The sequence below is a fragment of the Cibotium barometz genome, chromosome 41 (assembly GCF_041138505.1).
Source record: "Cibotium barometz isolate CiBa-2024 chromosome 41, ASM4113850v1, whole genome shotgun sequence".
In the NCBI taxonomy this organism is placed as follows: Eukaryota; Viridiplantae; Streptophyta; class Polypodiopsida; order Cyatheales; family Cibotiaceae; genus Cibotium; species Cibotium barometz.
In genome coordinates, this window is record NC_141086.1 from 31,766,464 (window position 1) to 31,781,559 (window position 15,096).

Sequence of the window (15,096 nt, forward strand, 5' to 3'; positions counted from 1 at the left end):
TGCTATGGTCTTTCGGAGGAAGAGACCAAAACTCCATAGCTTTTCTTTTAAAGAAAGAATAGTATGCCGTAAGAGAAGGCTATTTTGCCATAGACCTTCGAAAGAGAGAAAAGTCAGAGTACGAGTAAGAGGAGATAAATCTTGGGGATGATCTGATGATTTCAATCATAAGAGAAGGTATTAGAAGACACTCTATTCTCATATATCAAGTTCTGAAACTCTTATTATAACGAGCAAAGACAACGATAAACGATAAATTTCTATAAGGTATATATATATTTTTTATTTTTCAATTATATATCATTCTTAGGAATTGAGGTATGGCCCCGGCTTCTCTATTAATTGTTAATAGTGATCTATTTGATTGATTTACTAGTTAAAGTTTGTATTCTTTTAAACAACAGTATATGCCTTAATAAAGAATGTCATATCACAATCTCAAGTTGAAATGCTAAAATCTTTGTGAAAAGGATTGTTTTCTTAAGAAGGTAACATGGATTCTAGTCCTATAGTTTAGTTGAGTAAATGGATTGTTATCTTGGTTAAATTAAGGTACAGGTACAACTTCTCCCTGCCTTGACGCTGCCCCGTTCTTGTGCTTATGTAGCCAGACGACGGAGACATTAGTAAGGGCCTGGAGTCGGCCCATGGTATCCCTCATACCATTGGGAGAATGAGGTTCGTCGATTGAGGCGAGTGATTGTGATGTTGCCTAGTTCTGAGGGCCCAGGCTAGTGCCCTGCGAGGCAGAACTAGGTCTTACTACCTATGAATTGTATCCTTGAATCTCTGCATGGTCAAGGTGTCGATGAGTAGGAAATTTTCTCCAAGATAAGACTTAGTGAACTATCTTAAGTGTTTTCCCTATTTTGGAAGGGGGGAACCTTACATACGCCTTCACAGGCATGATATGGTGTATGAGTTGCCAACTCTTAATTGAATGCTCAACCAAGTGCTAAAATTCAGCCTTTGCAGGTGCAGAATCAGCATGCGAATCAGCCTTTTGATGAGGCAATTATTGAGGATGTAGTGGATGAGGAGAGAGCAGCCATATAAGAATCTAGGCGTATGCCAAAATGGCTTGTGCAGACATTGAGGGATAGCAAGTTGGCAACTCCTTTACCTAGCCAAAATGTACATTAGTTGGACATTAAGACTGCATTCTTGAATGGTGATTTACATGAGGAGGTGTATGTATCGCAGCCTCCTGGGTTTGATGTGAAAGGAGAAGAGTCTAAAGTATGCAGGTTGAAAAAGGCTCTTTATGGCCTTAAGCAGGCTCCTAGAGCATCGTATGAGAAGATTCATGCATACTTGGTTGCAAATGATTTTTGCAACATTCCAACAGAGAGTACTCTCTATGTGAAGAGAAGTAAGAGTACATTTTTTATCATCATTCTATACGTTGATGACATGCTGCTCACGGGACCCGATATAGATCAGATTTCAACCTTTAAGGCTGATTTGCAGTCATCGTTTTTGAGATGTCAGATTTGGGGCCCTTGCATTATTATTTGGGGATTCAATTTATACAACACAATGATGGCATTGTTATGCTGCAGTCTAAATATATATAGAAGCTATTGAAGAGGTTTAATCTTGAAGACTATAAACCTGTGGCTACACCTATGGAGACAGGTACTCGACTGTCTTCATCAAGATGCACAGGAGACTCTTTTGATGCTAGTTTGTATCAACGGGCTGTTGGATCCCTTCTTTATGTATGTAACACGAGGCCAAATATACAGTATGCGGTCTCATAGTTAAGCAGATTTATGCATAGCCCAAGTACGAAGCATTGACAGGCTATCAAGCGGGTTTTTTGCTATTTGTAGGGCACTTGGTATTTTGGATTGTTTTATCGAGGGGAGTGAGTCACACCTGTATGCTTTTAGTGATTCACACTGGGTTGGATGTTATGACACGAAGTGTCCACTAGTGGGTTTTGCTTTCGCCTTGGTGATTCATGTATATCATGGCTTAGCAAGAAGTAGCCTACAGTGGCCACTTCCAGTTGTGAAGCTGAGTACAGAGCAGTTTTTACAACTACAGTTGAGTGTGAGTGGCTTAGACATCTTATGCTGATTTGGGTGTTGAAAAGTCATCTAGCACTATGATTTTCACTAACAGCCAGAGCGCATTAGATAGCAGTTGTGAGGAACCTTGTGTTTCATGCTCGGACTAAGCACATTGAGTGTGCATTACCACTTTGTCAGGGAAAGACTTTCTACAACAGAAAGATCAACTTAGTCTATGTGACAACATGGCAGATTTATTCACGAAGGCTCTTCCTCCTGAAAAGTTCGAAGCTTTTCATAAATCTTTGGGTTTATTGCCTTTTCAGGATTGATCGGCCATACCCTGTACATGTTTACATTATAACTCCAAGGGGGATTTGTAGCATTATATGGTAGTGATGTGTGTGAATACACTTAGGACTGCCAGGGCGCTGTTTCCCTCACTAGGAGGTTTTTTCCCCTGTGTGTATGTACACCCTCTTATCTACTCATTTTGGGGTGTGTGCTTATCTTTTATATCTGGCACACATTTTTTCAGTGTAATCTAATGAGTTTGTGTGCTCTCAAGCTTCTCTATCTTGTGTGTGTGCATTGTTGTAACCCTAACCCTAATTCCAACAAACGTGAGAGGGTGATTCTCCATCTATAAAAGGAGCCCTCCGCTCACTTTCAAATCAAGGAATGAATGAGAAAAGCCTCCATAATAGCATGTTCTTGGGTCATTGCCACTCTCTCATGATCTCTTATTTGAAAACTCTTTATATGCAATGAATTCTTATTAAGCAAACGCTTCTCTCATGCCTTACCAAATCTTGGATCTCTCGATGATTTAAAGTAAGGGTAGATAAGGAGTTATTATCTTGGTGAGCCTAAGACTTCTCGAGATAGCCCTTGTCTCATTTGCCACACTCAGGCTCCTTTAGAGATACTAATGGTTTTAGCGATAGTGAGCATGTGGAAATAATTTATGAACCATGGATAAACCTTTGATTGTCCATTGAGCAATGTTAACCCTTACCCTCTAGTTAGAATCATTAACGATGAATAAATCTTCACTGAGTAGAATCATCAATGAGATGAAGGGAAAGAGGCATTGTTAAAAGAGACATGAGTGCGATTTTGACAATTTAACTTCCAACTTTCAATCGTTAATTACTCTTTTCTCGAGTATTCTTTTCTTAAAGTGTTTATGTAACCAAGAAGCTCTTTTAATTCTTTTTCCATTTAAGTCAATAATTTTCCAATTGTAAGTCTCATTTATGGCCACAAATTATTCCTAAAATGCTAGCTTTTAGATGTTTTGGATGGTTTTATGCTTGTGTAGTAAAATACTCATAACTTTTTGCTTGGTTGTCTATTTTCTCTCTGTATTTTTATTGTTTTAGTCAATTTATATCCATGTAATAAAATGATGATAACTTTTTGATCGTTTATCCTTTTTGAAAAGTTTTTAAAATGACTAAAGCTCTCTTCAAGCTCTACACACCTGCGTAGTTCAATTTTAGTGTAACTATATGAATAATAAACTATCGTGCTCTATGTTTTTTATATTTTTTGTCGTTATTTTCTTTAATGACGATGAATTTCTTTTAATGACTTTATAAAATCATAAACCCCATAAATCTCTTCCATTTGTGAGTCCCTACTACATTATTTTACTCTAAAATGTTATGTCTCTATTAACCTATTCACACATATGAGCCATACCAACATTCCCCATATATTTTCCTTCATATAATCTTGAGTCGAAAGATTTTCTTTTAATAAATGATTGTCTTTTTATTTACAGTGATAAGATTAGCATAAATCCTTGATTCTCTTAGGCCTTTTATCTTTCCTTCCATGAACTTTACCTCACATTTGATGTTTATATCTCTATCTTAACTTAGAAAGAGAAAGAGAGGTAAGGAGAGGCTATAAGTTTCATGCAAGTGTTTTTTTATTCCAAGAAGTGACCAAAGTGAAACCCCCAACTTTGCATCACATCTTTTGATGGAGATAACAGGCACATTTTGCTTAGAATCATTCTAGCATAAGGTCCTAATCAATTAAAGAAAAAAAAGGTCCTCTAGTAGTCAATGTTGCAATCATGTTTGGCAATCCACCCTCTTCCAAGGATGATTTCTTCTAGCATAGTACTTACAGTCATGACAAAGAAACTACCTTCTAGGGGATAAGAAATTATGTGAAACTTAAGTTTTACAACGTCCTCACACTCATTATATACAATCCTAATATAGTTTGCACAAAGGCCTTTGTGGGCTCAAGGACTAGTTTGCTTATGGAGATTCATGTCTCATAGGATATGAGGTTTCTTCCTACTCTAATGTCTAGTAGAGAAAGCTTGGCTATACTCATTGTAGTGGTAGGGAAGTTCGAACAAGGCATACACATTGAATTTATATCCATAGTAATGAGACATTAAAGATTGTCAAGTTTCAATCAAACTCTATTTCTAAGTGCCCAACAAAATCTATATTAAAGATACCTTTCATTCAAACTTTTGTTTTTCGAGCCAAGGTCAGACGAGCGGACTCATTCTGAGACTCGAACAGAGTTACACTTTTGTCATTAGCTTCATGAGAAGACTTCGAGCCATGGGTAACTAAGTGCAATTAGTCATCATTAAGTAAAAGAAAACACACTTATATGTGTATGTGTACAATAGTATATTTACATATATGTTGTGTGTGTGTGTATATATACATATACTATTTTTAACAATAGCCCTTCTTTCTAAAACGTTTACAATATTAACGAATATACCTCTCAAACTATGGGTAACTAAGTGCAATTAGTCATCAATAAGCAAAAGAACACTTTAAGCCATGGGTAACTTAGCGCAATTAGTCATCATTAAGTAAAAGAAAACACCCTCATATGTGCATGTGTATGTGTATGTGAATATGTATATGTATATTTATATATATGTGTGTATATATATATACATATACTATTTCTAACAATGACCCTTCTTTCTAAAACTTTTAAATTATAAACTAATGTACCTCTCAAACCATATATATATATACTATACATATACTAGTTCTAACAATGACCCTTCTTTCTAAAACTTTTAAATTATAAACGAACATACCTCTCAAACCATGGGTAACTGAGTGCAATTAGTCATCAATAAGTAAAAGAAGACTTCAAGCCATGGGTAACTAAGTGCAATTAGCCATCATTAAGTAAATGAAAACACCCTCATATGTGCATGTGCATGTGCATGTGCATGTGCATGTGTATGTGTATGTGTATATGTATATTTATATATATGTGTGTGTGTATATATATATACATACTATTTTTAACAATGGCTCTTTTTACTAAAATCTTCACAATAGTAAAGAGTGTACCTCTCAAACACTTTGATATTGAGATAATTTTTAAAATTTCCAAGTGACACATACTTTCCATCATGTATTTTTCTAGACACTGCACTCTTATTAAAATGAATTTTTCTCCATGTCTTTATAGGATTAAGCAGCTTGTGTGCATACATTGCACATCCTTTCCTACAAGCAATATCATCTTTGTTCTAACTTGTTGCATTGTCTAGAAGGCGGCAAGTAAAAGTTTCGTCCCTTCATAGATTTTACAATGTTATTTCATTGCCATAATATCACCAAGCTTTGTTAATTACAATTCGCACATTTTAGCACAACAGATGCATGTGGGAGAGATCGAATTTTTAACGCGAAGTTTGTCTAGCATCAGGATATGACCACTGTTTCCATGCTCAATCATCTGTTGGCCCCTTTTGCCCTCTTTGTATTGGGCATGCAAGTGGCCAGCAATGTATCTACTCTTTATTGAACACAACTTACTCCCTCTTCGCGTCACATTCGCCAATCTTTAGTAAACAAAACTTACTCCCTCTTCACTTCACCTTTGCCCTCTTCCAAAGAGCACTAATACACACATTGCCATAAAATCACCAAGCTTTATTACTTACAATTAGCTAATTTAAGCACAATGGAGTTTGTCAGTGACCTGACCCCACTGGTACCATGCTTAATCATCTCTGGGCTCCTCCTTTCCTTCAAGTCCCACCGTTGGTCATATACGCCCTCGTGTTGCATTCTAGCGATATTAATACCCCCTTCTGTCTCTCTCCCTCTCTTTATATTTGGTCTCTTGGGATTGTTCCTGCGACGTTAAAAGAGCTTCTTCTTCCTGCGACGTTAAAAGAGCTTCTTCTTCTTCTTCTTCTTCTTCTTCTTCTTCTCCTCTAGCTGGCTGGCTGATGTATGTGCATTAAAGCTCACAAGTCAGGTTCATGGTGGCTCTTGAGTTTCTCGATAAGGTGGTCGAGAGCTAGACGAGAAGAACCTCCGCTTTGCACTGACCTCTCAGCGATGGAGTGCCACTTGCGAGCCCTGCTCCTGAGGAGCGCCCCTTTCTCACCCTTGATGAGCTCTCTGGTGAGGGAGGCCACAGCCTCGGCATGGAAGAGGCTGTGAGCCGACTTCTCCAGCCTCAATCCGACTCGCCATTGCTGCACGAGAAGCTTGGACGTCAGTATCTGGTCTGTGGCGAGGGGGCAGGCGAGCATGGGGACGCCCGCAGAGAGGGACTCCAGGGTGGAGTTCCAGCCACAGTGGCTGAGGAAGCCTCCAATGGAGGGATGCTGGAGAACGCGGGATTGAGGAGCCCAGTCCACTACAAGCCCTCGCCCACTCAACCCTAAATCTTGTGAGTCTACCTTATTAGGGCATGAAAGCAGAAAAGCCTGTTGAGAGGCTTCTAACCCTAACATTAGCTCCTTAAATTGAATCGGTGAAAACCCTCTTCCAGTACCAAACGCCACATACATCACACTCTCTGGTTCCTGCTTGTCTAACCATTGCATGCAATTACTGTAATTAGCTCCATTCTCATTGTCCTTTGAGGAGCCAGCCAGCTCCTTTTCATGACCATCATCATCATCTACCCTTATTTCTTCTTGCAACATAAACAGAGGACCAATCCCATGCACAGAGATGCTTTGCATTCTCATGGAGCTCAGCACTGCCTCCTCTAGCTCCTCAATTGTATTGACCAGTAACATCGCCGCCTCCGAAGCTCTTTGCACTTGATCGACATAAAATGTGAAAATAATATCTGAGGCGTCCTCGATCTGCAAAAATGAGGGGAATTCTGTGCGATCAAGCTCGGGAAGCCCTGGTATTTGCACACTCTCAGAGCCTGCATGCACTTGGTGATAGATGGGGCGCCTCCCCGCAATGCGTCTAGAGCCAGGCACAAAGTCATCAATGTCATCTTCTGATGAAGATCGCCCCACAGGAACTGCAGTACAGTGCCAAATTGTCAGAAAAATCCAGCATTATAATGAAACCAAATGATACATGCATTGCATATATAACCATATAATGAAAATTGAACAAAACAACATGATAGTTTAAGCAAGCAGTGATTGTGGGCTGCGTTCAGAGAGCTTTAAACCCTGCAGATGCCATCAAAACTCGCAAATCAAGGGTCTTCTCCCCCCTCCTCTCTCCCTCCTGTGGTTAAGGGAGGGTCAATCACTGCTGTGACTGCAATGGTATCCCAAGGAATGGTAATGGCATCACCTGGGGGATGGTAGCCTAGGCTTTTGAGACTGCACCGGCCCTAGCATACAAGGAGGCTAGATAGGACCTCACCCTTCTCCTCTCTCAGCACACTATCATGACAGCCCTGCTATCAACAGCCCCAGAAGGGAGGAGGTCCAAAGGCCCCTGTCAGAGAGGGGAGAACATCAGCAATATAGCAACATGGCACATTCGGCATGCTCGCTACATCGAGACTATAGAGGACACTACCATGCCACCCACTAAGTCTATCCAAGGCATATGAACGAACATCATACACACCCTTCATGGCAAGTGGGAGAAGCTTCGAGGCATCCTTCAAGTGGAGTGAACACGCTTTTGATTTATTAGTGACTCAGCATTGCAATTGAGTTGCGATCTTTGATGTCCATGAAAACCACGGTCCCTGATCTAGAGCAATGAGCTTAAGTAATAAGGGGCAAGTATGTGGGAATGCCCGGACGATGTAGTGATGACTCGACTAATGTGTGGGTGGCGACCATCAGGCGTAGCTACACGTGAACACACATTAGGTAGGCTGTCACCAAGAGGATTTGAACAAAGAACTCCTCGAATGAGAGACCCAAGATCATCCACTAGGCTTTGGGAACAAAAAACTTGGAAGCATATGGTTTCTTCAGTTCAATATTTTCAAAAACCTTCTTAGTTGGGGTTTTCTTAAGGTATAAGAATGATATTTATTGCACACTCCTTCTCACCCTTGAAGTACTTGTCATCTTCAAAGGGATTTCCCATTGACCAAACTTGGTTAAAATGGTTCTAGTCTCGAGAAGTCTAGTAGATGATGTGTAGTTAGAGGTTCTCGTTTCGAGATAGTGTGCTTGTTCATATAATTAACCTCATAGAAAAAAAAAAAAAGGAAAGTCAAGTTGAAAGGATAATTTAGTTGGGCTTTAGGGTAGGAAGGCCAATTACATTTTCCCACCGAAGATAACACACTCCATCCCCCACCATTGTGAATTAGGTCCCTCTTTGAATCAATCTAGGGGGTTGTTTTTTAGAGCTATTGACTTGATGCCAACCACACATGCTGCTAACACCCCTATAGTACACCATTTATAGATGAGATATCAAAACTTTTTATTATGAAAGACGACACTTTGGACCCTTCACCATGTAGTGAAAGACTTGAAAGTTCAAAAAAGCGAGAAAACCTAAGATGATTGGTTAAAGCACTATTAGATTTGGTTACACAAATGACATGTGAGTATAGCATAGCTAAACCTTGAGCATCACTTAAAATCCTCTTCCCTTCCACTTGAAATCATCTTCCCTTCTAGGCTAAGTTTTTTTAAAGGCTTTCCACCACATAACTCCCCCCGAGGGCCGTCTCCATGCTCCGTCTTTGGAGCAGAGGCAAAAGAAAAATAGGAGTCAATTGTGCCACATGCTCATTTATCCCAATTTCTATCTTAGTTTTCTTAATGCCTTCCCCCCTGATTGCCCTTCGGCCCAAGATCCTCCCGTAGATACCATTTTTCACTACTCACATACGCCTAGGCGCAGACCCGAGGCGATGCCACCGAGGAAGCACTAAGTGGGGTTTTGAACCCACAACCTCGACTCAGACAAACATCTCTACCACTCACCTCAATGGCAATTTTCTTGGTGCCTTTTATCCTCCTTCCAATGGGGAAAGACCCCCCCCTCTATCCAGCCTCTTTGTGCATGCTATAAAAGGACTTACATTGACCTTTATTATAGCAAGAAATTTTAATGAAATAACTAAGGCTCTGTGTACACAAAGATGCCTGCCCAATTTTTAGATTCCAAAAGGAAATCAAAAGACTCAAAGTCAAATCTTAGGCCTTCATACCCATGATGACAAGGATGCCACATAGGGGCCATCAAAAGGGGCATTTGGGTAACTAAAAGTGGTTGGAATGTTGGGAAGGACCAATCAACACAAAGTTACCTTTTAACATGCGGGGCACGGTCCCTCACTTGGGGCCTCGCCCACGGATATTCGTTCAAGAGACTAATCCAGGATCCCACTGTCGTTGGATGCAGGTTCGTGTGTGAAAAGAAAAACAAAGCAAATGAGGGTGAGCGTTTCACACCTTTGAACGGCAGCGTCCCTGCGGAAATAAGAGGCGAGGCGTGAAGGTACACCTGGCATTCGGCGGCGAGGCTGGTCCAGAGAGCAATGCGAGGAACGCGAAGCTTGTTGGCAAGGTCCTGCGCCCAGCCGAGGTACACGTCGGACAGCACGCAAGCCACGCGGCCGCCGCCGCCGGTTCGAAGCAGGTCCGGCAGCTGCGCTTCCAGTGCGGCGGGAAGAGACGATGTGCAGGCCTGCAAGAGAGACCGGACAAAGTCCCACGACACGGCCCCCTCTGGCACGCCGTCGGGCACCGTCAGCACCCGCATTCTACCAAGCGTTACCATGGAATTGTCATCCTCAAGGATCTTGGCAAGGTTGGCGCTGTTGCGCTGCGTGTTCACCAGAGTTACAGTGCAGCCCTGCAGCGAGATGAGCACCTTGCACAGTTGCACTATGGGCCTGATATGCCCAGGCAGCGGAAATGGAATGGCCAGTATATGAGGACAATATCCATGAGACGCTGCTGCTGCTGCTGCAGCACCAGAGCCTACGCAGTCCACCATATCCCTCTCTGCCTTCCCTCCACCGTCCCCCTATGCACAGAGCTCTCTCTCTCTCTCTCTCTCTCTCTCTCTCTCTCTCTCTCCCGCCTTTAGCAATTCATCTAAAGCCCTTATGTCTCTGCCACGAGGGCGCAGACCTTCACCCTGTACACTTTTTATGAGCGAAGAGATAAGAGCATGGTTGCATTTCCTCCACAGATCAGCCTCTCTCTTTTAATCTCCTTCCTTTCCATTTTCTTTATCTTTCTCTTACTTTTCTCCCTTTTGCTTTCATCTCTTTCTTTTCTCCCAAATATGGCACCTCCTTAACTCAAAAAAGGGACACTGATGTTTTTAACATTCAACGATACAAAAATAGCTACTGGCACCGTGTTGCATGTAAACTCCATTGTCGATATACCATGCATGGAGTTCCTTTGCCGTCTGGGTATGTTCGCATGTCGATTGAAGATGTCAAAGTGGAAGAAGTACCGCTTCTTGATGTCTCCACGTTAAATCAAAGCAAATGCTACATCATTTTATGACGATCAAGAGATTGCGTAAGTGTTTTTATATCTGTTGTTTCCTTGTTAATTATGCTTATTTTTTGTTTTACTTAAATTATTTTATCTTTTATATGACGTATTTAGATTGACCCGCACCCTATGGAAACACATGTAATCAAATCTCCAAAGCATGGACAATGCTTAAAGAGAACTGCTACCAGACAAGCAAGCCAAGAAGTAATAAGCATGAACAAGAGTAAGAAAATAATGCAAGAAGAAGAAGATGACAATTGGGTACCTCTGATCATAGCTGAAGAAATGGAATTATAACCTTTTGAAGATGCAGGGGGGGACAATAAGCTGGTGGTTAAGGCGGTGGCTTTCTCCTCCCAGATCATGGGTGGAGACAATAGTTAGGTGGTTAAGGTGATGCTTTTCTCCTCCCAGGTCACGATTCGATTTTGGCCCACCCCTCCCCCTCACTCCACAACATGGGGTGATAGAATGTGTGTGCGCGTCTCCTTTGCAAAACAAAACAAAAAATTAACTTTTGAAGACATTTATCCTTATATCTATTCTATACTCTCTATTGTTGAAACTATATATCAATCCTAAATCAAAGCAAGGAGAGAGCTTTTAACATTTTCCAAAATCAAAACAAGGAGAGAGTTTCCAAAGGAAGAGAAACTAATAGCAATCCTAATCAAAGCAAGGAGAGAGGTTTCCAAAGGAAGATAAAGTCCACCAAGCCTAACAAGTAAATTTCTTTCTCTCCTCTCTCTTTTCTAGTTTGGGGCAGGCTGACTGTAAAGGTTCATCAACGGCAAATCCAGCATGTCAGGATGAAAATTTGGCCACAATATCTCCACCATAAACATTGGCTCTACACCAAAGCCATCACAATCGAATGTATAGTTTTTGGTAGCTCTAATATTTTGAGACACCTGTAAAGATCTTCTTTTTATTGCCACTCACAAACATGTGCACATTCTTCAAATTCCCATAGAGTTTGGTTTCTTTCACAAAGAATTAGGTGGCTTCAATAACACCACTATGAGTGTAGCATGTCACTCTTCCTTCTCTTTCTCTCTTCTTTTTTATTTATTTCTCTTCTTTTTATAGATATTTTTTTCTTTTTGGCCTTTGAAGTATTAAGATGCACACAAGTGAGAGTGTACATATGTTCGTGTGTGTCTACATGGCATATGCATGTAAGTATGCCATATGTACATGTGCATGTGAATCTGTGTGCACGCACATGTGTGTACATGTGCAAAGAAAAATACGTGCATAGGTGTGTGTGCATGTGTGCACTTTTCAATATGTGTGCGCATGTGTGCACTTTCAAATATGTGTGTGCATATATATATATGTGTGTGGGTGTGAATGTATATATGCATATATATGTAAGTGCCTATTTCTTGCGCTCTTTCTCGCTCTTCGCTTGCTTGTGAGCTATCATTCTCTCTCACTCTCGCTTACGAGATCTTTCTCGTGAGCTCTATCTTGTTGGTGTGTGAGCTCTTTCTTGCCCTTAAGAGCTCTCTCTATTTCTCGCTTATTTACCACATCTTTCTCGGTCGCGAGCTCTTTTGCTCATGTTACATTGCTTATTGTGACTTCTAGATGGGGTGCTGTGGAGATGAGCTTGTGATGGCACATGCGTGCTGCGACATGGGTGTACTTGGGTAAGGCTACAGCGCATGCGGTGGTTACCAAGTAGCATAAGAGGATGGATCAAAGTGTGAGGAAGGCCATCAAGTGGTGGAGAGAAGGGTCTCACACAGCTGTTGGTCTCTGTGATGGTGGGCGATGGGCCATTGGATGGTGCTATGGTAGGGTTGCTTTAGGCCATTGAATGATGTTGTGCGAGACCCATTGGAGCCATAGGATAGCAACCAAGTAGGGATTTTAATGGCCATCAGATCTGCGATATGGGCCGATCTCGATCGAGGGATCTTTTTATAAAGTGTGTGTGTGTGTGTGTGTGTGTGTGTGTGTAGATAATGGCGGCAGTGCACATGAGAGTCGGTGTGTTTTGTGTGTGTGCATGTGTACATGTGTGCACGCACATACACATACATATAAGCATGTATATGTGTGTAAGTATATGAACGTGTGTGTGTATGTGTGTGAGTGTATGAATGTGTGTGTGTATGTGTGTGAGTGTATTTGAGAATGTGTGTACACGTGAGGCTATATACACATAGTGATTGTTTTACTTTTTTGTTTTATTTTTCTTTTTAGTTTTTTTAATCATTCCTAGTAGATGTGTCTACATGATTGGTAAGGGTATTATGTTACATATGTACAATGGGGGTTTAACGTTTCACCTTACCATATGGGCTCACTGAGCAAAGGTGGAGAACTGTTTGCCCATCCATCATGATAGCTTTGATGTTATTGGCATCGGCTTTACTAGCGTGCTTGTTTGAGCTTTGTCTTGCCAATTCAAGCTGGTGAGTTATCATTATGGGGTGGCACATGTGGGCGTTATGGGATTGTGTTAATTTCCTTGGGTATTAAGAACACTTAGTGGTGCCAAGGAAGCGTTGTGTTTGGCACTGTGTGGCTCTTTTGTGATGGGAACGTGGATAGGTAAGGCCGCTACACATGGGCAAGGTACTACCTTGGTGTCCATAGACTTGTTTGAATTTTGTGAAGGTGGTGTCAACACATGAGTCGAGGTGGTTGCCACAGCTTTGGAGCCCAAATGTAGAGGTTTTCTTTGTAGAAGTCTTGCGCTTCTAAAAGCCTGGTTGGGACCCAAAAGAATATCAGTTACTAGGCTCGAACTAAGGTTTGAGGCTATCTCTTGATTCTCTTTGACTTTAGAGATTGGGGTATGGACCGTGAGATCCTTGGGACCCAAATGAAAGGATTCCCATCATAGAAGCCTTGAGCTTCAAACATTTTGATGGGGCTCCAGCATGGGCCTCAGTGTGTTGGGGTTAAAAATCTTTTGTATGGCCGGCTCCCACTTGGAAGATCTTCGTGCTTCTAAATAGTGGTAATCTTTGTTTAGGACCCAAAAAAAAGAATTCCCATCGTAGGAATCCTTGAGCTTCTAACATTTTGAAGGGGATCCAACGGGCCTTAGTGGATTATGTATAAAACTCTTTTGCTATGGGTCTAACTGGGCAAATCTTTGCACATGGGTAAGCTTTTGGCTAAATAGAGACACTGTCATGTCTTTATTTGGGCATTGTACTTTCCTTGGCTAGCCAGGCTACTCTTAAATACCCACTTATTCTTGGTGATCTCCTTGAAGGGTTATTGAGGTTGATGTTTGGGGGGTGGCCGTCATCAAGGTTTTAGATCATCAAAAGGGTTTAAGAGGGTGCTTGACACAATGAGACAAGAAGACTATTAAGTGTTAGGGGTTACTTGAGGTGATGACATGTAAGTGGAAGACATGTACTTGATGGTAGAGTTATTGATGGTGCAAGGGGTGGGTGGTCTACTAAGGTCCATCTCTCGCAAGGTAGGATGTAACTAGCCCCGATCAGTGTCAAACCAAGTCTGGCCATGTAGCTAAGTGGTCTTTTTGGGGGAAGTATAGCTCAAGGCAAGCAAGCTCCACTGTTGGTCTATTTCAAATGTGTTCACCATGAATTGGGATGTGATTTTGGCACCATCCAATTGTGCAAACCTTGTCCCAAGCTTCTATGAAACAGTGTCCACGGTGGACCCACCAATATCCTCGGAGTCAGAAGCCTCTAGGAGGGGCTCATATTCGAGGTCCTCGTCTTCAGCATCCACATTTTTTTACAAGATCTACAGATATCAATTGACATGGTGCAAGCTTTTACGTTACATGCTCTGTAGATATCTATTGAAGTGGTTTGAATGGTTATGTTTGACTCATTAGCGAGAATGCCTTGACCCATGGGATGAGTTTTTTTCTATTTTCAAATCTATTTTCAAAGGTTGTCCTTATAAATGTGATTGGTTGCCAATCATGAAGAAGCCTTGTGCCTCTCATAAAAGGCCGACCCTCTTCTCTAAAAATCCATCACCAATGAATGTGTGGTGGAAGCTTAGCCCCAAGGTCTTAATCTTTGCATCCTAGAGGATGCCCAATGGTTTAGATGTGTTCCCATCCTTCAACAAGCTTGACCACAAAGGCATCACCATCCAAGATCATGGAGATCCCTTTGTTCATTTGTTGCTTTCAAAATAGTATATCTAAGCTTGTTCATGGGCAATAATTACTATGTTTTGGGTTTGGTTATGGAGGGAGGGTGCTCAATGTGGTGCTTCTCCTCCTCCTTCTCCTCCTCCTCTTTATGTTTGGTGTGTGCTTATCCTCCTCCTCTTTATGTTTGGTGTGTGCTCCCACTCATCCAATTGGATAAGCTCCTAGGTTCCTAGTTATCCAGTCGGATA

General features: G+C 41.5%; 1 protein-coding gene across 1 annotated transcript; it reads right to left on the reverse strand.

The window, feature by feature from the left end:
• Nucleotides 1–6,147: 6,147 nt before the first annotated feature.
• On the reverse strand, nucleotides 6,148–10,467 carry LOC147614865 (UDP-glycosyltransferase 85A5-like). The gene is made up of 2 exons (XM_086780186.1): nucleotides 9,676–10,467; nucleotides 6,148–7,310 (listed from the first exon to the last, which is right to left on the reverse strand). Exons 1-2 carry the CDS (start codon nucleotides 10,220–10,222, stop codon nucleotides 6,286–6,288), a joined length of 1,572 nt encoding a protein of 523 aa, XP_086636312.1. The 5' UTR covers nucleotides 10,223–10,467; the 3' UTR covers nucleotides 6,148–6,285.
• Between the last annotated feature and the right edge of the window lie 4,629 nt (nucleotides 10,468–15,096).

Coding starts and splice junctions, on each gene's coding strand:
- LOC147614865 (XM_086780186.1), bottom strand. CDS start 10,222: ATGGTGGACTGCGTAGGCTCTGGTGCTGCAGCAGCAGCAGCAGCGTCT. Junction 7,311..9,675: donor AGGGACGCTGCCGTTCAAAG/GTGTGAAACGCT, acceptor ACTGTACTGCAG/TTCCTGTGGGGCGATCTTCA.